At 43.4% G+C, this 26,858-nt stretch overlaps 1 protein-coding gene across 1 annotated transcript; it reads left to right on the forward strand.

Annotated features, from left to right (window-relative positions):
* Nucleotides 1–89: 89 nt before the first annotated feature.
* On the forward strand, nt 90–15,578 carry dcakd (dephospho-CoA kinase domain containing). The gene is made up of 5 exons (XM_029712328.1): nt 90–449; nt 1,138–1,250; nt 7,430–7,633; nt 7,944–8,031; nt 11,987–15,578. Exons 2-5 carry the CDS (start codon nt 1,139–1,141, stop codon nt 12,270–12,272), a joined length of 690 nt encoding a protein of 229 aa, XP_029568188.1. The 5' UTR covers nt 90–449; nt 1,138; the 3' UTR covers nt 12,273–15,578.
* Nucleotides 15,579–26,858: the final 11,280 nt, after the last annotated feature.

Genomic DNA, 26,858 nt, shown 5'->3' on the forward strand with positions numbered 1-26,858 from the left:
CATGAATACATACAGGCGATTGACACTTTTCTACTATTACTTGGGGGACTTTTATTTTGAACATTTTCTAAATTCTGTGACCCGGACGTACTTTTTTTTTGTAAGTGTTGCTGACGAGACAGTGATCTGATGTGGTCTATCGTGGGTTAGTTATACAAATCTTTGACCTAACGTAACCGAACACTGTCAACTTTCGTCAGGCTGGGCTTGTATTGCGCTGAAATCGTCGACAACGGTATGCGTAACGAGACGGCAGTGACTGTGCAGACTTATTGGAGCATATAGGTATGGTTTTGAAAACGTGTTATCCAACAAGAACAAGACTTGTCAACAACTGACGTCAGCTAGCGAGCTAACGTTATAGCTGCAGTGCAGTCTCTTGGACCTGATTGCTCTAACGTTACCCCTGCATCATTTTTAATTGAAAGAAAGGACTCCTGAGGTCAAAAGTAAGTTCATAAAAAATATGTTTACTGATTCATCAGGGTTGTCACAAGTTGCCACAAAGTAATAAACCCCGCCTATGTCTACTATTGATCTTAAAGTGTGATTTTTAAACCTAACCACACTGCAAACCTTAGGCCTAACTACTTGTATTTGTGAGAGTTATTGCCATGTTGAATGCACCGAGGTGTCTGTTTGAACTACTGCCACACAGCTCAGACACCCGTGCATCCCCCACAAGACATGCCACCAGAGGTCTCTTCACAGTCCCCAAGTCCAGAACAGACTATGGGAGGCGCACAGTACTACATAGAGCCATGACCACATGGAACTCTATGCTGATCCAAGCAGTAGAATCAGATAACAAAAACAGATAAAAATGCACCTTATAGAACAGAGGGGACTGTGAAGAGACACACACAGACGCATGCATACACACGATAACATACATACCAAACAGACACGTACACATGGATTTTGTGTTGTAGACATGTGGTAGTAGAGTAGCGGCCTGAGGGCACACTTAGTGTGTTGTGAAATCTGTTGTGAATGTATTGTAAGGTTTTTAAAATTTTATAACTTTCCTCAACTTTGCTGGACCCCAGGAAGAGTAGCTGATGCCTTGGCAGCAGCTAATGGGGATCCATAATAAATCCAAATACCTACTCTGACCTATCTTCCTTGTTTTTGTAGGATGTTTTTGGTGGGGTTGACTGGAGGAATCGCCTCAGGGAAGAGCACTGTGTCCTCTCTGCTGCGAGAGCTTGGCTGCCCCATTATCGATGCCGATGTGGTGGCTAGAAAAGGTACAGGCTATGGGACTGAACGGGATTTTTTTCCCTCTCTCGCACACACACACACACACACACACACACACATACAATGTTGAGTCCATTTTCACATTCCACACTCTTGTATTTGCATTCATTTTAAAACCATTGTGCAGTTTAAAGTCATTGCAAAATGTACTTGAGCTGCCCCAATTATTTGTATTGATCACTATGCCATGCAGAGGAGGTTGATGGGAGGAGATATGAGTATGGGTTCATTGTAAAGACTCGAATGGAATCAATGGGACGGTATCAAACATGGAAACCACATATTTGGCTCTGTTCCATGAATGCCATTCCAGCCATTCTTTCTCTACAGTGGGTATAGAAAGTCACCACCCCCTTTCAGAATGTTCACCTTTTGTTGCCTTACAGCCTGAAATGAAAACACATAAAATCTGACTTTATTTACACACAGTAACCCACAATATCCAAGTGAATTGTTTTAATACAAAAAAAATCTGAAAATGAATTCAAACCGTAAAATACCCTATTTGGATAAGTGAACACCACCCTGAGTTAATACTTGGTGGAACTGCCGTTTGCTTGAATTACAGCCATGAGTCTCTTTGAATACGTCTCTACTAACTTTGTACATCTAGACTGTGCAATATTTGCCCGTTCTTCCTTGCGAAATTGTTCAAGGTCAGTCAAATTGCATGGTGACCGCTCATGGACTGCACTCTTCAAGTCATTCCACAGATTCTCGATGGGATTTAGGTCGGGGCTCTGACTAGGCCACTCAAGGACATTCACCTTCTTGTCCTTCAACCACTGTTAAATCACATTTTATTTGTCACATGCAGATGTTAATGCGAGTGTAGCGAAATGCTTGTGCTTCTAGTTCCGAACATGCAGTAATATCTAACAAGTAATCTAACCTAACAATTTCACAACAACTACCTTATACACACAAGTGTAAAGGAATGAATAAGAATATGTACATAAAAATATATGAATGAGCGATGGCCGAACGACATAGGCAAGATGCAGTAGATGGTATAGAGTACAGTATATACATATGAGATGAGTAATGTAGGGTATGTAAACATTATACAAAGTGGCATTGCTTAAAGTGGCTAGTGATACATTTATTACATCCATTTTTCATTATTAAAGTGGCTAGAGATGAGTCAGTATGTTGGCAGCAGCCACTCAATGTTAGTGATGGCTGTTTAACAGTCTGATGGCTTTGAGATAGAAGCTGTTTTTCAGTCTCTCGGTCCCCGCTTTGATGCACCTGTACTGACCTTGCCTTCTGGATGATAGCGGGGTGAACAGGCAGTGGCTCAGGTGGTTGTGGTCCTTGATGATCTTTTTGGCCTTCCTGTGACATTAGGTGCTGTAGGTGTCCTGGAGGGCAGGTAGTTTGCCCCCGGTGATGCATTGTGCAGACCTCACTACCCTCTGGAGAGCCTTACAGGATGCTCTCGATTGTGCATCTGTCTAAGTTTGTGAGTGTTTTTGGTGACAAGTCACATTTCTTCAGCCTCCTGAGGTTGAAGAGGCGCTGCCGTGCCTTCTTCACCACGCTATATGTGTGGGTGGACCATTTCAGTTTGTCCGTGATGTGTACGCCGATGAACTTAAAACTTTCCACCCTCTCCACTACTGTCCCGTCAATGTGGATAGGGGGCTGCTCCCTCTGCTGTTTCCTGATCCACGATCATCTCCTTTGTTTTGTTGACATTGAGTGAGAGGTTATTTTCCTGACACCACACTCCGAAGGCCCTCACCTCCTCCCTGTAGGCCGTCTCGTCATTGTTGGTAATCAAGCCCACTACTGTTGTGTCGTCTGCAAACTTGATGATTGAGTTGGAGGCGGGCATGGCCACGCAGTCATGGGTGAACAGGGAGTACAGGAGAGGGCTGAGAACGCACCCTTGTGGGGCCCCAGTGTTGAGGATCAGCGGGGTGGAGATGTTGTTACCTACCCTCACCACCTGGGGGGCGGCCCGTCAGGAAGTCCAGGACCCAGTTGCACAGGGCAGGGTCGAGACCCAGAGTCTCGAGCTTAATGACGAGTTTGGAGGGTACTATGGTGTACGGTTGCATTGGCGGTGTGCTTTAGGTTGTTGTCATGTTGAAACGTGAACCATTTTCAACTTCCTGGCAGAGGGCTGCAGGTTCCCCTCAAGAATCTGTCAGTGTTTTGCACTGTCCATTTTCCCTTCTTTCATGACAAGTGCTCCTGTCCCTGCTGAAGAGAAACACCCCCACAACAGGATGCTGCCATGGCCATACTTTACTGTAGACATGGTGTTCTTTGGGTGGAAAGATGTATTGGGTTTTCGCCAGACATATCTTTTTACATTCAGCCCAAAAAGTTTAATTCTGGTCTCATCTGACCACAGCACCTTTTGCCACTTGGCCTCGGAATCTACAATGTGCTTTTTGGCAAAGCTCAAACGAGACTTGATGTGGTTTTTTTTTTCTTCTTTTTTCTTCTTGCCCCTCTGATCAGTTTCCTCCTTGCCCGGTCATCCAGTTTGGAGGGATGGCTTGATCTATGCAGGGTCTGGGGGGTGCCATTCGCCTTACACTTCTTATTAATGGTCTTAACTGTGCTCCGAGGGATAGACAAAGCCTTTGAAATATTTTATATCCATCCCCTGACTTGTGCCTTTCAACAACTTTCTCTTAGATCTTTTGAAATTACCTTTCCGCCCATAGTGGATCCTTTGCTTTGAATTGCACTACTAAGCAGTGGAGTCCTCTATCAACAACTGCTTTTATTCTGAACTAATCAAAGTCACTACAATTGATCACAGATGGAAGCCAATTAGCTTGATTTGTGATCTGAAAGGTGGTTGGTTATACCTCAGCAAGTTTGCAATTGCAATTCTAAGGGGGGTGTTCACTTATCCAAGTAGGGTATTTTACTGTTTTACTTTTAATTCATTTTCAGAGTTACATTTTTTTTTTACTTGGATATTGTGGGTTACTGTGTCTAAATAAAGCTGGATGTTATGTTTTCATTTCAGGCTGTAAGGCAACAAAAGGTGAAAATTTTTGAAAGGGGTGGTGACTTTCTATACCCGCTGTAGCTCCTCCCACCAGCCTTTTCTGATATGTCATCATGAATCCGGTCGTATTCAATCCAGACTCATTTTGAAAGAACTGTCCTGTTGACATATTTAAAGGGATTCCGTCTGTTTTGAGAACACTAGTGTTGAATAGCGGGAAACGGGTTACCGAGAATTACTGAGATTTACGGCCCAAACCCACTCCCTTTTCCCGGGATAAGTAACTGTGAGAAACTGGTATATTACACTGAACAAAAACAAACGCAACATATAAAGTGTTGGTCCCATGTTTCACGAGCTGAAATAAAATATCCCCGAAATGTTCCATATGTACAAAAAGTGTATTTCTCTAAAATGTTATGCACAAATTTGTTTACATTCCTGTTAGTGAGCATTTCTCCTTTGCCAAAAGAATCCATCCATCTGACAGGTGTGGTATATCAAGAAGCTGATTAAATAGCATGATCATTACACAGGTGCACCTTGCGCTAGGGACAATAAAAGGCCACTCTAAAATGTGCAGTTTTGTCACACAATACAATGCCACAGATGCCACGGGGAGTTTTGAAAGAAGAGGGAACACACGCAATGGTGGTAGGCTACTGAAGTTAGGCCTATTTATTCAGACCATAACCACTCAATCTTCGTGAAAATAATTGAAAGCCGTCTGCATCTTATTCTAGTCCTAAATTATTCATTATGTCATTACAATTAGGAAGATAAGTACAACGTCTTTAGCTGTTGAAAGCGAGGAAGGAATGAAGCAACAATGGAGAGAGAAAGAGGTAGGATTATTATGAAAGGTAGCCTATACAGTAAAAGTCATTTATCAACCACTCCACAAATTTCTTGTTAACAAACTATAGTTTTGGTAAGTCAGTTAGGACATCTACTTTGTGCATGACACAAGTCATTTTTCCAGCAATTGTTTATAGACAGATTATTTCACTTGTAATTCACTGTGTCACAATTCTAGTGGGTCAGAAGTTTACATACACTAAGTTGACTGTGCCTTTAAACAGCTTGGAAAATTCCAGAAAATGATGTCATGGCTTTAGAAGCTTCTGATAGGCTAATTGACATCATTTGAGTCAATTGAAGGTGTACCTGTGGATGTATTTCAAGACCTACCTTCAAATTCAGTGCCTCTTTGCTTGACATCATGGGAAAATCAAAAGAAATCAGCCAAGACCTCAGAAAAGAAATTGTAGACCTCCACAAGTCTGGTTCATCCTTGAGAGCAATTTCCAAACGCCTGAAGGTACCATGTTCATCTGTACAAACAATAGTACGCAAGTAAACGCCATCGGATCATGCAGCCGTCATTCCGCTCAGGAAGGAGACGCGTTCTGTCTCCTAGAGATGAACGTACTTTAGTGCGACGGACCTTGTGAAGATGCTGGAGGAAACGGGTACAAAAGTATCTATATCCACAGTAAAACGAGTCCTATATCGACATAACCTGAAAGGCCGCTCAGCAAGGAAGAAGCCACTGCTCCAAAACCGCCATAAAAAAGCCAGACTACGCTTTGCAACTACACATGGGGTCAAAGATCGTACTTTTTGGAGAAATGTCCTTTGGTCTGATGAAACAAAAATAGAACTGTTTGGCCATAATGACCATCGTTATGTTTGGAGGAAAAAGGGGGAGGCTTGCAAGCCGAAGATCACCATCCCAACCGTGAAGCACGGGGGTTGCAGCATCATGTTGTGGGGGTGCTTTGTTGCAGGAGGGACTGGTGCACTTCACAAAATAGATGGCATCATAAGGTAGGATAATTATGTGGATATATTGAAGCAACATCTCAAGACATCAGTCAGAAAGTTAAAGCTTGGTCGCAAATGGGTCATCCAAATGGACAATGACCCCAAACATATTTCCAAAGTTGTGGCAAAATGGCTTAAGGACAACAAAGTCAAGGTATTGGAGTGGCCATCACAAAGCCCTGATCTCAATCCTATAGAAAATTTGTGGGCAGAACTGAAAAGCGTGTGTGAGCAAGGAGGCATACAAACCTGACTCAGTTACTCCAGCTCTGCCAGGAGGAATGGGCCAGAATTCACCCAACTTATTGTGGGAAGCTTGTGGAAGGCTACCCGAAATGTTTGACCCAAGTTAAATCATTTAAAGGCAATGCTACCAAATACTAATTGAGTGTATGTAAACTTCTGACCCACTGGGAATGTGATGAAAGAAATAAAAGCTGAAATAAATCATTCTCTCAACTATTATTCTGACATTTCACATTCTTAAAATAAAGTGGTGATCCTAACTGACATAAGACAGAGCATTTTTACTAGGATTAAATGTCAGGAACTGTGAAACGGAGTTTAAATATATTTGGCTAAGGTGTATGTAAACTTCCGACTTCAACTGTATATGCTTAAAATAAGCTCTATTATATTTCACAATTTAAATCAAATCCGCTAGCCTTTGTAGGCTGCATGTCCTGCACCAGCCTCACATGGTTTGAACGCGGTGTGTAATTCCAGTCCATGTAATACAGCATAATACAGTCCACACTAAAATAGATTAGCTTACTGGAGCTTGTTTCATTAATTTACCCAAGAGAGCATAACTACGTCTATGGGCTTTTATGTTCTTCTGTCGTGCATAATGTGCGGTAATCTATTTATCATGTAAATCATTGGTTAACGGCAAAATCGTTTGGGCTTTTTTAGGCATGGGCTCATAAAATATCCGTAATGTATGGTTCATCAGGCTCAGGTATCATCAGGCTTGAATTTTCTTGCGGTTAAAAGCATGCTTTAAATTGATACTTCCTGTTTTGGCGGGAAATACTGGGTTACCTGGAGAAAAATGGTTAAATCTTGGGATGGAACATTTTGTAAAATAGCGGGAAACTATTCAACCCTAGACAACACAGGCGTCTTTATATCGGATGGTTGTGAGAAAGCCGCGACAAGAGTCGTCGTATTCATTAGGCACCAAATAGGGGAAAGAATGTGACTGAAACAGAGAGGTACTACATGGACTTGTCAATTAAGAAATGCTCAATTTTGTTTGCCGACGCAAATGTTTGAGAACACATTTTGTTGCATGCCTTAATGAACATGAAGCATGTCTTTTAATCAGGTTAACCTAACCGTGTCCTGTGTCTTTGCCAGTGGTGGAGCCCCACAGTCCGGCCTACTGCCGGATCGTGAAGCACTTTGGCCCCGAGATCCTGCTGGAAAATGGGGAGATCGACCGGCAGAAGCTGGGTCAGCTCATCTTCGCCAGCGAGGACAAGCGGCGCCTGCTTAACTCCATCACCCACCCCGAGATCCACAAGGCAATGCTCAAACAGATCGTCCTTTTCTTCCTCCGAGGTTAGCTAACTAAGTGTAAAAAAATACAATTACAACAGTACGTTTTTTTTCTTTTTTTTTTTTTCCTGGGGTGGTCTTCCCGTCTACAGTAAATGTATCATATATTGTAAATCCACTGAATCACATATGTCATAATAATCATATGAAAAAGTGTAAGGAATTCTTCATGGGACATATGGAGAATAAACCATGGAATACCTAACATTGACTTTCCATAGAGGGTGGATTGGTAGGAGCCACAGTACAGTAGAGCAGTCCACGGCTCTGGTGTGAGGGCTCTATTGTAGTGCTGCTGCTCTTTCCCCTCCAGGTTATCGCTACGTGGTGCTAGATGTGCCCCTGCTCTTCGAGACGCGGCGTCTAACCCGTTTCCTCAACCACACTGTGGTGGTGTACTGGTAAGACCAACTATGTCTCTCCGACCTTTCATTTCGAAAAGTTTGAACCTGATTTAAGATTTCAACCTAAACTATGATGTACTCTAGCTTGGAAAATAAACGTGACAATATCTGTTTTCTTCCTACCTTAGGACTGTTTTCCTCAAGAAATGTGTTCTGCTTCATGTTGACTTTCCTTCCCATGATACTTTGAGTTTCGTGATACTGAGTATCATGACAACTATTGCTGCACAGCGATTTGGGGTAGTGCGTTGCGCTCAGAATTCAGGTAAATTGAATGCTGACCTCGCGCTGCACACGACCAACCGGCGCCTTTTAGCTTTCCTAAACCTAAACCAGAGATAAGTTCAACAAGGGCAAGTACTGTTTCCAAGAGACCATTTCCAAAGAGACCATTGTCAAACAGAACTTACCCAGAACGTGGTCACCATGACCTCAGAATATTCAATATTAATGTTCTAGACACGTTTCGTGAGAACGTTGCAAGAACCTTTCTGTGTCCAGTTTTCCGAGGGTTATGAGAATATTCCGTCAAAGAATATTCCATGGATACAGTTCTTGCAGCGTTCCAATGAAACGTGTCTAGAACATTAATATTGAATATTCTGAGGTCATGGTGACCACGTTCTGGGTAAGTTCTGTTTAATATTTAGGGAATATTCTCCTAACTCTAATGCCAGAACTTGCTAAATAGGTTTCAGGAGGTTTTTGCTAACATACTTAGAATGTTCCCCTAACTAACTGAAAACTGGACACTCAAACATCTGGGGAACATTATGGGTCAAATAAAATGTTATTTGTCACATCTGCCTAATACAACAGGTGTAGACCTTGAAATGCTTACTTAACAAACAGTGCAGAGTGAGAAAATATTTTCTAAATAAACTAAAGTAAAATAACAATAATGAGGCTATATACAGGGGTTACCAGTACCGAGTCAATGTACGGCTTACTGGGCCGTACGGGTTACTGGGCCATACGCACTACCCTCTGTAGCACCTTGTGGTCGGATGCCGAGCAGTTTCCATACCAGGCGGTGATGCAACCAGTCAGGATGCTCTCGATGGTGCAGCTGTAGAACCTTTTGAGGATCTGGGGACCCATTTCGACTCTTTTCAGTCTCCTGAGGGGGAATAGGCGTTGTCGTGCCCTCTTCAAAACTGTCTTGGTGTGTTTGGACCGTGATAGTTTGCTGGTGATGTGGACACCAAGGAACTTGAAGCTCTCGCCCCGCTCCACTACAGCCCCGTCGATTTGTGCTTGGCCCTCCTTTTCCTGTAGTCCTCGATCAGCTCTTTTGTCCTGATGTTGAGGGAGAGGTTGTTGTCCTGGCACCACACTGCCAGGTCTCTGACCTCCTCCTTATAGGCTGTCTCATCGTTGTCAGTGATCAGGCCTACCACCGTTGTGTCGTCTGCAAAGTTATTGATGGTGTTGGAGTCGTGCTTGGCCACACAGTCGTGGGTGTACAGGAGGGGACTAAGCACAAACACCCCTGAGGAAGCCCCCTTGTTGAGGTTCAGCGTGGCAGATGTGTTGTTACCTTTACCACCTGTGGGCGGCCTTTCAGGAAGTCCAGGATCCAGTTGCAGAGGGAGGTGTTTAGTCGCAGGGTCCTTAGCTTAGTGATGAGCTTTGAGGGCACTGTACTGGGTAACATTACAAAAACGTTATCTCTGTCGCTAGAATTGTTAGTTGGGAAACTAGAAATAATAATGTGGCCATGTAGGCGTTCTACTAGATGTAGTCATTTGCAGTTTGATTATTGCTGAGTAAATGCCACAGTAATCCTTACCAAGAATTGCTGTTTTGATGTTTCGCCGTAACATTTTTGAATTTGCATTCAAATGAAGTTGTTACTAAGTAACATGTTTGCCGCAAACTGAATCCTTGTTGAACTCGCATCAGGGGTGCCCCAATTTATGGGCTTGTTTGGCCCAAATCTAATCTCAGTTGTGTCCTGCGGGCCACCCACCCCCCCCCCCCCCCCCCCCCCCCCCCCCCACACACACACACCTCACGATATAATCACGTTACTTTGGTGCCGATACGATGTATTGCGATTTGATATTGCTCACCATATGTCTGCTGCAGATGGAAATGGAAATAAAAGTGCTGAAAACAAATGGGCTCCCTTTTTAAAAAAGAAGATGGAGGAAAAAGCTATGATGGAATAATACTGCACTTTTGGTGCAGGTACAGCCAACTAGAGCAAAAGTAATATTGCGACATTGTCAAAATTAATACCATGATATGTAACAGTATCGATTTCCCCATCCCTTACACTCGTGGGAATTGGCCTATTTGGATAGGGTCAAATTGAAATGTTTCTTACAGAAGAAATATGGAAAGCATATGCATCATTTTATTGGTCACATATTTAGGAGATGCTATTCCGGATGTATCAAAATGATTGTGTTCCTAACTCCAACAGTACAGTGCAGTAGTATCTAACAATTCACAACAATACACACAAATCTAAAAGTAAAAGAATGGAATGAAGAAATATATAAATATTAAGATGAACAATGTTGGGAGTGGCATTGACTAAAATACAGTAGAATAGAATACAGTATATACTAATGAAATGAGTAAAGCAGTATGTAAACATTATTAAAGTGACTAGTGTTCCATTATTAAAGTGACCAGTGATTCTATGTATATGGGGCAGCAGCATCTAAGGTGCAGGGTTGAGTAAAGGGTAGTAGCCGGCTAGTTATGGCTTTTTGAAAGTCTGATGGCCTTGAGATAGAAGCTATTTTGTCTCTCAGTCCCAGCTTTGATGCACCTGTACTGACTTCGCCTTCTGGATGGTAGCGGTGTGAACAGGCCGTAGCTCGGGTGGTTGATGTCCTTGATGATCTATTTGGCCTTCCTGTGACATCGGGTGCTGTTGGTGTCCTGGACGGCAGGCAGTGTGCCCCCTCTGGAGAGCCCTAAGGTTGCAGGCGGTTCAGTTGTCGTACCAGGCGGTGATACAGCCCGACAGGATGCTCTCAATTGTGCATCTGTAAAAGTTTGTGAGGGTTTTAGGGGCCAAGCCAAATTTATTCAGCCTCCTGAGGTTGAAGAGGTACTGTTGCGCCTTCATCACCACATTGTCTGTGGGTGGACATTTTCAGATTGTCAGTGATGTGTATGCCAAGAAACCTGAACCTCTCCTCCTTCTCCACTGCGGTTCCATCGATGTGGATAGAGGCATGCTCCCTCTACTGTCTCCTGTAGTCCATCAGCTCCTTCGTTTTGTTGACGTTGAGGGAGCGTTTTTTTTCCCTTTCACCACTCCGCCAGGGCCCTCAACACCTCCCTGTAGGCTGTCTCGTCATTGTTGGTAATCAGGTCTACTACTGTTGTTGTCTGCAACCTTGATTGAATTGGAGGCTTGTGTGGCCACGCAGTCATTGGTGAACAGGGAGTACAGGAGGGGTCTGAGCACGCACGCTTGGGGCCCCTGTGTTGAATATCAGCGAAGTGGAGGTGTTGTTTCCAACAACGGTCCATTATAAATCGTAATCTGGGTCAGGTGGGCATACTTGTAAAGCTTGTTCTATCGCTAACATTACTAGCTAAATAATGAAATACTATATTAGTGTTAGGCTTTCACAAGGCAATTCACAGAAGCAGATCGTAATTTTGGTGGCCATAGAACGGAGTCATGAGTGCATTGTATGACATCAAATCAGTATTTATTATATTCCTCAAGTCTCATTTTTGTAATTTACAGCATTTCCCTCACCCAGACAACAAAGAAATAGCAAAAGTTGCCCAATTAGCTGGAGGGATGGGTGCAACTTATTCTCATGCAGTGCTCAAGTTTAGAACGGCTGTCAGTCAAAACCCTCTGATGTCATGTATATCATGTTACTGTACAGCCACTGCATTCCAATTTAGGCGCTTATCATTGTCCAAATCTGCCAGTGTAAAGGGTTAAGCATGTTCTCTTTTCCTGATCCAGTGACCCGGCCACGCAGCTGTCGCGCCTCATGAACCGGGACGGGCTGACCCAGGAGCAGGCGGAGCAGCGTGTGGCCGCCCAGATGCCCCTAAATGAGAAGCGGGGATTGGCCAGTCACGTGGTGGAAAACTCGGGCAGCCGCGAGGACACCCAGCGCCAGGTGCTGCGGCTGCACACCAAGCTCGAGGACTCTATGGAGTTCCTGCTGGCCAGGGCCATCGCCATAGCGACCGCTGCCGGCCTGGGCGGACTACTTCTATACGCCGCCAAATTGCTGGCGTCTTAGCGAATGGAGAGAGAGTTTGACGAGAGTCGTCTTCCTATGGCAATGCAGTGTTGAATTGTGATTGAGACTGCGGCACTTTGAACTTAAGCCATAGCACATAACCGACCACTGGGCCCAGCATGTGTGGTGAGAGGTCCAATGGTCAGTTTTTGTGTTATGGCTTGAGTTGAAAGTTCGCAAGCAATTTGTACTTAGAAAGTGGTCAAGTAATGTGAGATGTTTTCTTATGTAAATTCCTTGTTGCCCTTTGAATGCTACAGGAAACAGTGAACTCCTAGGTTTCCTTGCTTTGCATTTTAAAAGCCAAGAAGTTATTTGGGAAAATATTTTTGGAGTCACTAGACTGCTTTTTTTTTTTACGCAAATATCGTTTCTGTATGAGATATCTGGACAGAATAGTTCAGCATGGGCTGAGAAGCAATGCTGGTGATGTAAGAATGTTTTTAGCTCATTGTGCCTATGTGTTTTACATTTTAAAGGGATAGTTCACTAAAATTGCATATTTACCTTTAGTGAGTGGTCTATGGACCTGGAGAGTCAGCGACCGAAGATTTTGATTTCTTAAAATGAAATGTTATTGGTTACGAACACAGTTTAACAAGTGCTATAGTGGGTGCAGCGAGATGCTTATGTTCCTATCGATCAGTGCAGTAAATTTCAACAAGCACACAATAATCGCAAATGTATTTTTTTAATGTTTTATGTAGTACAGCAGTGGATGTATAAATAGTATGTAAATATTATTAAAGTGACCAGTGGTCATTGATTATGTAGTAGTCCCTAAGGTGCAGGCTAGAGTACCCGGTGGTGACCAGCTAGTGATAGTGACTGAGGGGGCAAAGTAGGGTAGTGGGCAGATGGCACAGTGCTGGGTGGAGGCCGGCTAGTGGTGGCTATTTAAGTCTGATGGCCTGGGGATATAAGCTTTTTATCAGTCTCTCGGTCCCAGCTTTGATGTACTGTCTCTGCCTTCTAGATGGTAGCGGGGTGAACAGGCCGTGACTCGGGTGGCTGAGGTCCTTGATGATGATCTTGGCCTTCCTGTGACACCGGGTGCTGTAGATATGCTGGAGGGCAGGCAGTGTGCCCCCGATGGTGCGTTGGGCTGACCATACCACCCTCTAGAGTGCCCTGCTGTTGCGGACGGTACAATTGCCATCCAGGCGGTAATACTGCCTGACAGGATGCTCTCAAGGGTGCATCTGTAGACGTTTGTGAGGGATTTAGGGGTTGATGAGGCGGTGTTGTGCCTTCTTCACCACATTGTTGGTGTGAAGGGATAATTTCAGGTCTCAGTCAATTTGCATGGGGGTGTGCTCTCTCTGCTGTCTCCTGTAGTCCACGATCAGCTCCTGTCCACGATCAGCTTTTGTTGACGTTGAGGAAGAGGTATGGTCAGATTTCACGAAGGGAGGTCAGGGCCTTGTAGCCATCCCGGAAGGGAGAGTGGCAATGAACAAGAATTTTCGCACCATGAGTTGCAAAGATGTTCATAGCATTTTGGTAGTGTTTTCCTCAGATTTCCTTTATTAAAGTCCCCAGCTACAATAAATGTGCCTTCAGTATATGCGGTTTCTTGAGCGCCGTCGCAGTGTCGGCTTGTGAGGGAATGTACATGGCAGTGACTATAACCGAAGACAATTATCTTGGGAGGTAATGTGGTCGGCATTTGATGGAGGTATTCCAGATCGGGAAAACCAAAGGACTTGAGTTCCTGTACATTACCCGATAACACCATGAGTTGTTTGTCATGAGACATGCTCCTTACCTTTGTGTTTACCGGATAGTTCTTTATTCCTGCCCACACAATGAACGGAGGACCACGCTGATTCTATGGACGGGGACAATGTATCCGGAGAGAGCCACGATTCTGTAAAGCAGAATATGTCTCTGTCTGGAAGAGCCTTGCCCTGAGCTCATCTATTTTATTGTCCAGGGATTGAGTGTAATATACTCTGAAGCAATGGGTGGTATGCCTGTTTCCTGAGTGTAAGTCCCCACTTCTCCTCCTTCGGCGGTTGTTTTGGAGTATCACCCGGGATAAATGGAGTTGCCTCGGGCAGTTTAAACAAAGGGTCCAGGAAGTTGAATTTATGGTGAGTGACCACCAATCTAATATCCAAAAGTGATTTTCGCCTGTAGGTAATAGAGAAAATAATGTAAGAAATAATACAACAAAAACTAAAATACTGCAAAGTTGTCTAGGAGCTAGAAGCAGGGCGACCATGTCTGTTGGCGCGATCTTGAAAGTTGTTTACTTAGTGTTAACGGTGTTGGATACTGTTTAGATTCTGGGTTAAACTTGGAACATTGTTATACTCAGAAGTATAGTATCTAAGGAGTGAAAGAGACTGGTTTTTACATCAGAAGTTAATGGTCATCTGTAGGAGCCAGATGGCTTTGGAATGTGTTGGATGGACGGGAGGAAGTCACAGGAGTGCTTTAGAGGATACGGATGGACATCTGTGGATTAGGCAAATGAGGGGTTGAGGTCAGGTCAGATACCCTTAAGGGAGAAATGATGGTTTATTACCCTATTACTTAGTCTTCCTGTTGAACCATAAAATATGTAAGGATTTGAGAGAAGGAGGATTGCCTAAATTGGAGTTTATATACTTGTGTTGGTGGAAACATGTTTTGTCTGAATGCAGCTGTATTGGCCCTCTGGGCTTTCATAATGTGTTTTACTCTGAGAATTAGAGCCTAACAACACAAAGCAATGGGAATGGTAGGGAATTGGAATGAAGTGACTGAGTTGATTTGGGAATGCTTCGATCATGCTACCATGGTTCCTGTAAGTCTTATTGTTTTGCATGCAACAATGCTAATGCTAATATGTGAGAAAGTAAACTCCCAGGTTCCATAGATTACTTCCTGTTTATCAATAAAATTAGGTGCATTTGTAATTTAGGATAAATATAATTTTAAGGATGGGGTAACTATGTAATATGGGTAAAGTAATCCGTTTTTAAAATATTTGATTGACTCTGTGATGTCGCTAGAATGAAGACATAGGTGATCTATTCGACAATCCACTTTTCAAACGAAAGAGTTTTCTAAACGGTCGAAGGAATGAAGTTGAAGACTTCCTTGATGCCACTGTGTCTTTTCTAACACTTGAAGCTACAGTATCTTCTGTACTTTTTCAGTCAACTCTAGTTTTTTTTTTTTACATCCGCACACATGAGGAACTAAAAGATTTTATCTGTTTTATCAGCTGCTATAAAAAAAGTCAAAGAAGAATGTCAATGATCTCTTATCCATGTCTGAAAATAAACACAGAACTATATACTACAATGTCCCATCCTACATTGTGTTTTTGCATCCTTTCATAATATTGCATTCTCATACTCTTAAAGGGATACTTTGGGATTTTGGCGATGAGGCCCTTTATCTACTTCTCCAGAGTCGGATGAACTTGTGGATAACATTTTTTATTTCTCTGCTTGCCATTTGAAGGAAGTTGCTAACTAGCGTTAGCGCAATGACCTGGGATCAGATAACCATATACTTCCAGTCATTGCGCTAACGCTAATTTGCATTGGCTCACAAAACTACCTCTAACTTCCTTCATACTGGACACAGAGACATAAAAATGGTATCCACAAGTTTACATTTTTTTATTTAACTTTTATTTAACCAGGAGTTCATCTGACTCGAAGTAAAGAAAGGGCCTCATTGCCATTATCCTGAAGTATCCCTTTAACATACTCACCTTCTTATGTAGGTATACTACATACTGTCATACTATTACTCCTGTTTGAAAATAAACATGGAACTACATACACTGCTCAAAAAAATAAAGGGAACACTTAAACAACACAATGTAACTCCAAGTCAATCACACTTCTGTGAAATCAAACTTAGGAAGCAACACTGATTGACAAATTCCACATGCTGTTGTGCAAATGGAATAGACAACAGGTGGAAATTATAGGCAATAAGCAAGACACCCCCAATAAAGGAGTGGTTCTGCAGGTGGAGACCACAGACCACTTCTCAGTTCCTATACTTCCTGGCTGATGTTTTGGTCACTTTTGAATGCTGGCGGTGCTTTCACTCTAGTGGTAGCATGAGACGGAGTCTACAACCCACACAAGTGGCTCAGGTAGTGCAGCTCATCCAGGATGGCACATCAATGCGAGCTGTGGCAAGAAGGTTTGCTGTGTCTGTCAGCGTAGTGTCCAGAGCATGGAGGCGCTACCAGGAGACAGGCCAGTATATCAGGAGACGTGGAGGAGGCCGTAGGAGGGCAACAACCCAGCAGCAGGACCGCTACCTCCGCCTTTGTGCAAGGAGGAGCAGGAGGAGCACTGCCAGAGCCCTGCAAAATGACCTCCAGCAGGCCACAAATGTGCATGTATCTGCTCAAACGGTCAGAAACAGACTCCATGAGGGTGGTATGAGGGCCCGACGTCCACAGGTGGGGGTTGTGCTTACAGCCCAACACCGTGCAGGACGTTTGGCATTTGCCAGAGAACACCAAGATTGGCAAATTCGCCACTGGCGCCCTGTGCTCTTCACAGATGAAAGCAGGTTCACACTGAGCACGTGACAGACGTGACAGAGTCTGGAGACGCCGTGGAGAACGTTCTGCTGCCTGCAACATCCTCCAGCATGACCGGTTTGGCGGTGGGTCAGTCATGGTGTGGGGTGGAATTTCTTTGGGGGGCCGCACAGCCCTCCATGTGCTTGCCAGAGGTAGCCTGACTGCCATTAGGTACCGAGATGAGATCCTCAGACCCCTTGTGAGACCATATGCTGGTGCGGTTGGCCCTGGGTTCCTCCTAATGCAAGACAATGCTAGACCTCATGTGGCTGGAGTGTGTCAGCAGTTCCTGCAAGAGGAAGGCATTGATGCTATGGACTGGCCCGCCCGTTCCCCAGACCTGAATCCAATTGAGCACATCTGGGACATCATGTCTCACTCCATCCACCAACGCCACGTTGCACCACAGACTGTCCAAGAGTTGGCGGATGCTTTAGTCCAGGTCTGGGAGGAGATCCCTCAGGAGACGATCCGCCACCTCATCAGGAGCATGCCCAGGCGTTGTAGGGAGGTCATACAGGCACGTGGAGGCCACACACACTACTGAGCCTCATTTTGACTTGTTTTAAGGACATTACATCAAAGTTGGATCAGCCTGTAGTGTGGTTTTCCACTTTAATTTTGAGTGTGACTCCAAATCCAGACCTCCATGGGTTGATAAATTGGATTTCCATTGATTATTTTTGTGTGATTTTGTTGTCAGCACATTCAACTATGTAAAGAAAAAAGTATTTAATAAGGTTATTTATTTCATTCAGATCTAGGATGTGTTGTTTAAGTGTTCCCTTTATTTTTTTGAGCAGTGTACAACGTCCCTCCCTACATTGTGTTTTTGCATCCTTTTGTAATATTGCATTCTCATACTCTTAAGATACTAACATTTTTATAGAGGCATACTACATTCTGTCATACTATAACAATAGTCCCGTAAAGATAGTTATAATAAAGTTAACGTTGCAGTTATTTGGTGGGCCGAGTAAACACAAAGTCTTTCTTTGACCGATTCACTTTAAAATACCTAATTATTTCATTTGGGATTCAATGAGGATGACTAACTTGCCGACATTTATTGTTCACAGCCTTGAGAGGGGAGACCTCCATTGGTCTGATCTTGCTGCCTGGCTGGGCCTTGTCTGTTTGTGTGTTGGCAGCAGTCAGGCTAGTGGGAGGGCGGCAGGGAATGACATCATCCACATGTGTCTGGTTCTGTGTCTTGTGGGTAATGTGTGTGGTGGGTAACAATTTTGTGTGCGTATACCAAGTACATGTGTGTGTAGTGGGTAGCAATTGTGTGAGTATGTGTGTCACCCTTGCAGTGCACTGGGTCTCTCCTCTGTATCAGGGGACTTGGGGTGGCCTGAGTGTACTGGCTACTTGGATTCCTTCGTACATCGCTGCTGGCCGACGCTCCTCTTTTATCAAGTGACTGCAGATTAATGCAAAGTGAAGGGGCTAAAGGGCAGTGAGCCACGGCGGACCCACACACACACACACAAACAAACAAATTATGCAGACACGCACATATATGCACGCGCAGATACACACACACACATGCAGACAAGCACACACACACTTGGTACTGACAATCAGACACACACTCATTCATACGCAGACACGAACGCATACACATACACACACAGGCTGTACCATAAATCACCTCTGAGCTGTCCGGTCCATCGGCCACAGTAGAGGAATGAAGCACAGTCTATTTTTAATAGGGGTTTTCAGCTGTCAGTCCACAGGCCACTGTACTTACTGGTCTGGTCAGCCAGCTGTTTAGGGGAGATTACAAGTGTCCCTTTGTCAGTCCTCTGAAAGACAGACAAGGACCTGATGTAGAACTAATGGGGTTTTCGAGATGAGGTCTCTACATCGGGAATCTGGACGCCAAAGTATCAACTCCTCAGGCAGAGCAGGGTGGAATTGAGCTCCCTTTTAAAATTCAAATTCAGTAACTTTCCCACCAAGTAACAAGTTTATTTGACTAGAACCCATGCATAGTGCATATATGTGCGCCTACATACCGTGCACACACACAAACAATGTATACATGTGCAGAACATGCACACGTACGCACACACAACTGCACGCATGTACACACACAATTCACATACACTTTTTTGTGTGAATTATAGAGGGGAAGATAGCGGATAATTGTTTCTTGGCAGGGGATGGAGAGTTTACGGTGTCTTGTTGTTTTCATTTAGAGATTAGCCTCAGGCTCTACCAAAGTGTGGCGACATTTTGGAATCTCTTGTCCGAGTGATTTCCTATCTGTCTCTGCCACCCACTGTTGTCAGAGGAAGTCAAAGAGAGAGAAATACTAACACTTTGACTGCAATATAGTACTTTGTTTTTATTTGTTACAAATACTACAATTCATCTCAAGCACCAACCATACTATGTTTCTTGTATTTCATATGGGGTATTTAGTATGCACCTATACAAACAAACTCGGAGTGTGGCGTCAGGAAAACAACCTCTCACTCAATGTCAACAAAACAAAGGAGATGATCGGGGACTTCAGGAAACAGCAGAGGGAGCACCCCCTATCCACATCAACGGGACAGCAGTGGAGAAGGTGGAAAGTTTTAAGTTCCTCGGCATAAACATCACAGACAAAATGAAATGGTCCACCCACACAGACAGTGTGGTGAAGAAGGCGCAACAGCGACTCTTCAACCTCAGGAGGCTGAAGAAATTTGGCTTGTCACCTAAAACCCTCACAAACTTTTACAGATGCACAATTGAGAGCATCCTGTTGGGTTGTATCACCGCCTGATACGGCAACTGCACCGCCCATAACCACAGGGCTTTCCAGAGGGTGGTGCGGGCTGCACAACGCATCACCGGGGGCAAACTACCTGTCCTCCAGGACACCTACAGCACCCGATGTCACAGGAAGGCCAAAAAGATCATCAAGGACAACAACCACCCGAGCCACTGCCTGTTCACCCTGCTACCATCCAGGAGGCGAGGTCAGTACAGGTGCGTCAAAGCTGGGACCAAGAGTCAGAAGCTATTTTTCTGGCTCAAGGCCATCAGACTGTTAAACAGCCATCACTATCACAGTGAGGCTGCTGCCTTCATACAGACTTGAAATCAATGGCCACTTTAATAAATAGATCACTAGTCACTTTAATAATGGCACTTTCATGATGTTTACATATCTTGCATTAATCATCTCATATGTACAGTTGAAGTCGGAAGTTTACATACACCTTAGCCAAATACATTTATACTCAGTTTTTCACAATTCCTGACATTTAATCCTAGTAAAAATTCCCTGTCTTAGGTCAGTTAGGATCACCACTTTATTTTAAGAATGTGAAAGGTCAGAATAATAGTAGAGAGAATGATTTATTTCAGCTTTTATTTCTTTCATCACATTCCCAGTGGGTCAGAAGTTTACATACACTCAATTAGTATTTGGTAGCACTGCCTTTAAATTGTTTAACTTGGGTCAAACATTTCGGGTAGCCTTCCACAAGCTTCCACAATAAGTTGGGGGAATTTTGGCCCATTCCTCCTGACAGAGCTGGTGTAACTGAGTCAGGTTTGTAGGCCTCCTTGCTCGCACACATTTTTACTGTTCTGCCCACACATTTTCTATGGGATTGAGGTCAGGGCTTTGTGATGGCCACTCCAAGAACCTTGACTTTGTGGTCCTTAAGCTATTTTGCCGCAACTTTGGAATTATGCTTGGGCTCATTATTGATTTGGAAAACCCATTTGCGACCAAGCTTTAACTTGCTGACTGATGTCTTCAGATGTTGCTTCAATATATCCACATAATTTTCCGTCCTCATGATGCCATCTATTTTGTGAAGTGCACCAGTCCCTCCTAGAGCAAAGCACCTCCACAACATGATGCTGCCACCCCCGTGCTTCACGGTTGGGATGGTGTTCTTCGGCTTGCAAGCCTCCCCCTTTTTCCTCCAAACATAGCAATGGTCTTTATGGCCAAACAGTTCTATTTTTGTTTCATCAGACCAGAGGACATTTCTCCAAAAAGTACGATCTTTGTCCCCATGTGCAGTTGCAAAGCGTAGTCTGGCTTTTTTATGGCGGTTTTGGAGCAGTGGCTTCTTCCTTGCTGAGCGGCCTTTTAGGTTAGGTTGATATAGGACTCGTTTTACTGTGGATATATAGATACTTTTGTACCTGTTTCCTTCAGCATCTTCACAAGGTCCGTTGCTGTTGTTCTGGGATTGATTTGCAGTTTTCGCACCAAAGTACGTTCATTTCTAGGAGACAGAATGCATCTTCCTGAGCGGTATGATGGCTCCTTCCTGAGCTGTACGACGGCTGCGTGGTCCCATGCTGTTTATACTTGTGTACTATTGTTTGTACAGATGAACGTGGTACCTTCAGGCATTTGGAAATTGCTCCCAAGGATGAACCGAACTTATGGAGGTCTACAATTATTGTTCTGAGGTCTTGGCTTATTTCTTTTGATTTTCCCACGATGTCAAGCAAAGAGGCACTGAGTTTGTAGGTAGGCCTTGAAATATATCCACAGGTACACCTCCAATTGACTCAAATGATATCAATTAGCCTATCAGAAGCTTCTAAAGCCATGACATCATTTTCTGGAATTTTCCAAGCTGTTTAAAGGCACAGTCAACTTAGTGTATGTAAAATTCTGACCCACTGGAATTGTGATACAGTGAATTATAAGTGAAATAATCTGTCTGTAAACAATTGTTGGAAAAATTACTTCTGTCATGCACAAAGTAGATGTCCTAACCGACTTGCCAAAACTATAGTTTGTTAACAAGAAATGTGTGGACTGGTTGAAAAACGAGTTTTAATGACTGCAACCTAAGTGTATGTAAACTTCTGACTTCATCTGTATATACACTCATTTTATACCATCTATTGCATCTTGCCTATGCTGCTCGGTCATTGCTCATCCATATATTTATATGTATATATTATTGTTCCATTCCTTTACTTAGATTAGTGTGTATTAGGTAGTTGTTGTGGAATTGATAGATGACTTGTTAGATATTGCTGCACTGTCAGAACTAGCATTTAGCTACACTCACAATAACATCTGCTAAACATGTATGTGACCAATAAAATGTGATTTGATTTACTGTCTGGCACCTAGAGGGTCACATATAGGCGCTGATAATGGTCTGTTCATTAAACATTACCAACACATTCACCCCAAACCTCTTGAAATTCATAGAGATTTCAATCCCAATCCATGCTCATTATACTACAATAAACTAGCGTACTAGTGTAAATAGTTTCTCTTTACTCCAGGTTTTTTGTACTGTTTTCACAGATAGTAAATTCACCATGGTAACAAATGAAACCCCATGTGTCTGTATGCGTTCAAAGGTTCTAATGTCAGCCCGAGGACAATGGGTTTGCAGGGGCGAACGAATATTGCTCAGAAGTCCTTTGACAGCCCATAGACACAACACATGACTGTTGCAGGGGTGAGGAGCCAGCCAACATGGCAGCCTGTCCCACCCAATGACTCAAACTGTCCTTGCTCATTAGCCCGGGATGGGTCAGGGCTGTGGGAAAAGCCTGTTAGGGTTGAGTCACTGACACACTGACCACCCCGGAGAAATCATGCATGTCAGAGGTATGTTATATTCACTGACTCGAAAACGAAATGAGTGCATTGATCAGGTGGAAAGTAGGCTAGAGAGAGAGTGTGAGAGAAAAAGGGATGGGGTACGCTCTGTGTGTGTGTGTGTGTGTGTGTGTGTGTGTGTGTGTGTGTGTGTGTGTGTGTGTGTGTGTGTGTGTGTGTGTGTGTGTGTGTGTGTGTGTGTGTGTGTGTGTGTGTGTGTGTGTGTGTGTGTGTGTGTGTGTGTGTGTGTGTGTGTGTGTGTGACTAAGAGAGAGAGTGAGCATGTGATTTAAAAGTAAGAGACAGTCAAAACATATAACTGTGATTTGTGATCACAGTGCTATCCTGATAAGACCTAAGCCTCAACATTTGGTAGCTGCAAATGTTAGCCCTATGCAGTTCCACACACAGGCAAGGAGTGAGTGTGCAAATTATGATTTCCATTTATCCCCTACAAGGGGATTTCCTATATTTTAACAGTTCAGGAGTTTGAGAATGGATCCCTTGAACATTTAGCCGAATATCTTCGTGCTGGGTAGGTTTAGCCACTGTCAAAACCCAACATAGCTAAGAGGAAGCTGTTTCTCCCCTGTGCACTCAAACACAATCACCGGAGTCTGGAATTAAAGATGGTGCCCGACAAGAGAGATAAAATTGTCTGCCTTCTCTTCATATGCCTCTAGACAGAACATTAGTCAGACTTGGGAAGGGGGGTATGAGCGTTCTAAGCCTAAGTCATGGGAGCGAGAAGATAGCAGTTAGCATTGCATTGCTAACTAGGGTTATTCGTGACTTTGCTAATGAGTTGGATATACATTGCCACTGCAGTCTGATGGTTAAATGATGGACCATGGTGTGATCCTCGGGGGATATCGTTGTGCTATTGACTGCCTCCTAGTAAGCCACTGTATGGTCAGTATTTCAAGGAGTCCGGCTGTTGTCTATTAGCCATAGCAATAAAGCTATGTTCGCTGAAGCAATGTCTGCACAACATCATAAGGTAAAATGCGACATTGTACGAGCTTTGTTCTGCGGGCATTTTTACAGCGTAAAGACAACTCAACGTTAAATCTTGACAAGATTGGCTTCCAAGCCTAGCCGGACTTCCGACTTTCTAATCACGGCTCACAATTGAGCGCAGTGGAAGTTGTGAAAGTTAAACGAGTTTTAAAAAGTACAGATGTTGCCACTTGCCACTGATGTTCAGTTCAGCGTGTTCTGTAGAACAGAAGCTAGTTCTCTCAGAAGACGGAGGGGCTTTTGCCTTTGACATGGTGACATGAAGTCACTAATTTGACGATGTGCTCATATGCCCCTCGCCCCCCCCCCCCTCGCCCCCGGGATAAGTGACCTCTGCCTTGGAAAAGGACCCTCAGTTCTAATTGTGTCCAGAGGATTTCTGCTGTCTCTGAGACTCAAAAGAGAAGCTGAAGCTTTGAACCTGGAGGACTCTAAGCTCTCGGAATTTCTGAGCGTACTGCAGTCGGATAGACATGGAGAGAGCTGGAGCACAAGCATGGTATGCTAGTGGGCCACCCGCTTTCCAAGAATAGTGAATAATGAGGTTGAATTTGAATGTAGATATATGTGTGCTTTTCACAACAATTCTTGAATTTATACATTTTCAAGCTAAATGTAATTTAATATCTATCACTTTCATATCTATCATGAACGATGCTGCTTGAACAGTTTTTCAATTTGACATTTGAATTCTAAATCTTTATATAAAATTACATTAGGTCAGTTTTATTTAATTGACTGTATTATGATTCATGCAGGATTAATGTTATTCATTGTTGTGTTTTGGTAGTCACCAGCAAGATAATCATATTTCAAACATAAAAATATTACACCAAAGCAAACTTCTCACGCAAAGGATTTGTCCAGTTAACAGGTATGTTGTCTTAACAACATACCGTATGGTCCTGTGTGGCTTAGTTGGTTGTGCATGGCGCTTGCAACATCAGAGACAGGTTCGAATCCCGCTGGGGCCAAGCATGCGAAAATCTTTACACGCACTACTGTAAGTTGTTTTTCATAAAAGCGTCCACTAAATGGCATATATAAATAAGCCATTTGTATGCGCCTGGTTTTATTATTGCGGAACCTAATTTCCCACTCCACCAGGCCTGATCTGATCTCGACCAAGATTTTTGTTCAAACAACACCCGTCCCTCCCTCTTCTTCCCCACTGTGCCTCCCGGCAACTCAACACGTATCTTCCTCACCCATTAGGAAAGGAACGATAGCTTCCCTTTGATTGTGATAGGCAATTATGTCTTTAGTTGTTTGGCATTTAACACAGCTGTAAGCTCCCCTCGCTTTCTCTCTCTCTTTATCTCTCTTTTGATCAGACTCTCGCTGTGCTGTTTTGATATGACTCAATCTCATCCTTCACCTTCTAGAGTGTGAGAATGCCAACAGCCGAGGTCTGCATGGGTCCTTGGAAGTGGAAAGCTGATCGGACGGACCAATTTCTGTAGGAGAGCGTGAATAAAAGGAGTGACATTAACCAAGGGACGTGAGAGGAGAAGCAAAAAAATCCCATTTATTACCAAAAGTCATGAACGATTAAAGCATGAAATAGAAAAAGCACACAAAAATCCCTTCCACTCCCTGCCATCAATTGCATTGTCATTGGCAGACATCTTAGCTAACTTTCATTGGTTTGAAACGGATAACATTGACTAGGAAACAAAATATGCATGCACTATCAGAATCAAGGACTTTTGGTAGATGGATGTGGTGAACATCAAAATGCAAGTACCACTCACTTGTGACATTTTACATCAATATCCTAAATGGCTGTATCATTTATTAGCCTGGGTACCAGTCTATTTGTACTATCATGCCTCTCCTTGTCACTCCTTTTCATGCCAAACAAGGAGTTGGCATGATACCACAAACAGATCTGGGAACAGGCAAATCATGTAATAAGGATATTTATATACACTGAGTGTACAAAACATTACATTTCCACGACATAGACTGGTGAAAGCTATGTTCCCTTATTGATATCGCTTGTTAAATCTACTTCAATCAGTGTAGATGAATGGGAGGAGACAGTTTAAAGAAGAATTTTTAAGCCTTGAGACAATTGAGAGATGGATTGTGTATGTATGCCATTCAGAGGGTGAATGGGCAAGACAGATTTAAGTGCCTTTGAACGGGGGTATGGTAGTAGGCGGCAGGTGCACCAGTTTGAGTGTGTCAAGAACTGCAACACTGCTGGGTTTTTCACACTCAACAATTTGCTGTGTGTATCAAGAATGGTAGAATGTTTCAACACCCAAGGAACATCCAGCCAACTTGACACAACTGTGGGAAGCATTGGAGTCAACATGGGCCAGCATCCCTGTGGAACCCTTGACGCCACGTAAAGTCCATGCCCCGACGAATTGAAGCTATTCTGAGAGCAAAAGGGGTTGTGACAAAATATTAGGAAGGTGTACCTAATGTTTTGTACACTCAGTGTATGTCAAACACAGTGGGGTCCATAATTATTGACACCCTTGATAAAATATGGGAAAAAAGACAGGGTAAAGTAAATAATACAACTACTGAGCTATATTGTGTGCAAAAAAAAGGACAATAATATTATTTTATACTAATACAATTGCTCAGAGATTTTGCTTAAAAAGAGCTCTTTGGCCACGCACACAAGTGGTGGGTTTGGTGTTTACAAACAGAAGCATATGCAGAAAAGTACCTCATTCCTACTACTGTAAAATATGGTGGTGGATCTTTGATTTTATGGGGCTAGTTAGCTTTTACTGTTCCTCAGGCCCTTGTTAAGGTCAAAGGCACCATGAACTTTACCAGAGACGAAGGTCAATGAGAGAGTGTCAAATTTGGTCAACAAACATTGAATTGCTAATTTGCTAAGTGAGGCTTATTTGATCGAATAGAAATTAAGTAATGGTTAGGTTATTTACGAATGCACAAAATATAAGTGGACGTGGCATTTCGGCAACTTACCCAAATACGACTTTAAAATCGAAGTTGTGCCTGTTGTCATATAGATAGAGGACTCATCATGGATATAAACTATTCTAGCATGAACATTGCCATTGAGGGCTTTCACCATTTTAAAGTAGTCAACTGGGTGGGGATTCCTATGAGTGAGCAAGCGGCCAATGAAGAAGAAAGCTTCTGCTGTCACAGATGCTATAATGGCACAGATACAAAGATGACTCCTCTATCTAACTCAATGGTCTGTTATTCACACTCATATCTGCCCTGTCATTGGCTAGAATGGTCCCACCTGAGCACGCCTCCTACTGCCTGCCTTCCATCTTTGAGGACATGTATTTCCATTGTTTGAGCGGTCACTAGAATATTTTGTCAATGTAAAAGCAATCTTTGACTTTACCAAGTACCAGGACATTTTAGTCAAAACCCTGTTTGCATCTGCCAGGAGGCTGACACTAGGCCGCAAGTG

The sequence above is a fragment of the Salmo trutta genome, chromosome 2, assembly GCF_901001165.1.
Source record: "Salmo trutta chromosome 2, fSalTru1.1, whole genome shotgun sequence".
Taxonomy (NCBI): Eukaryota; Metazoa; Chordata; class Actinopteri; order Salmoniformes; family Salmonidae; genus Salmo; species Salmo trutta.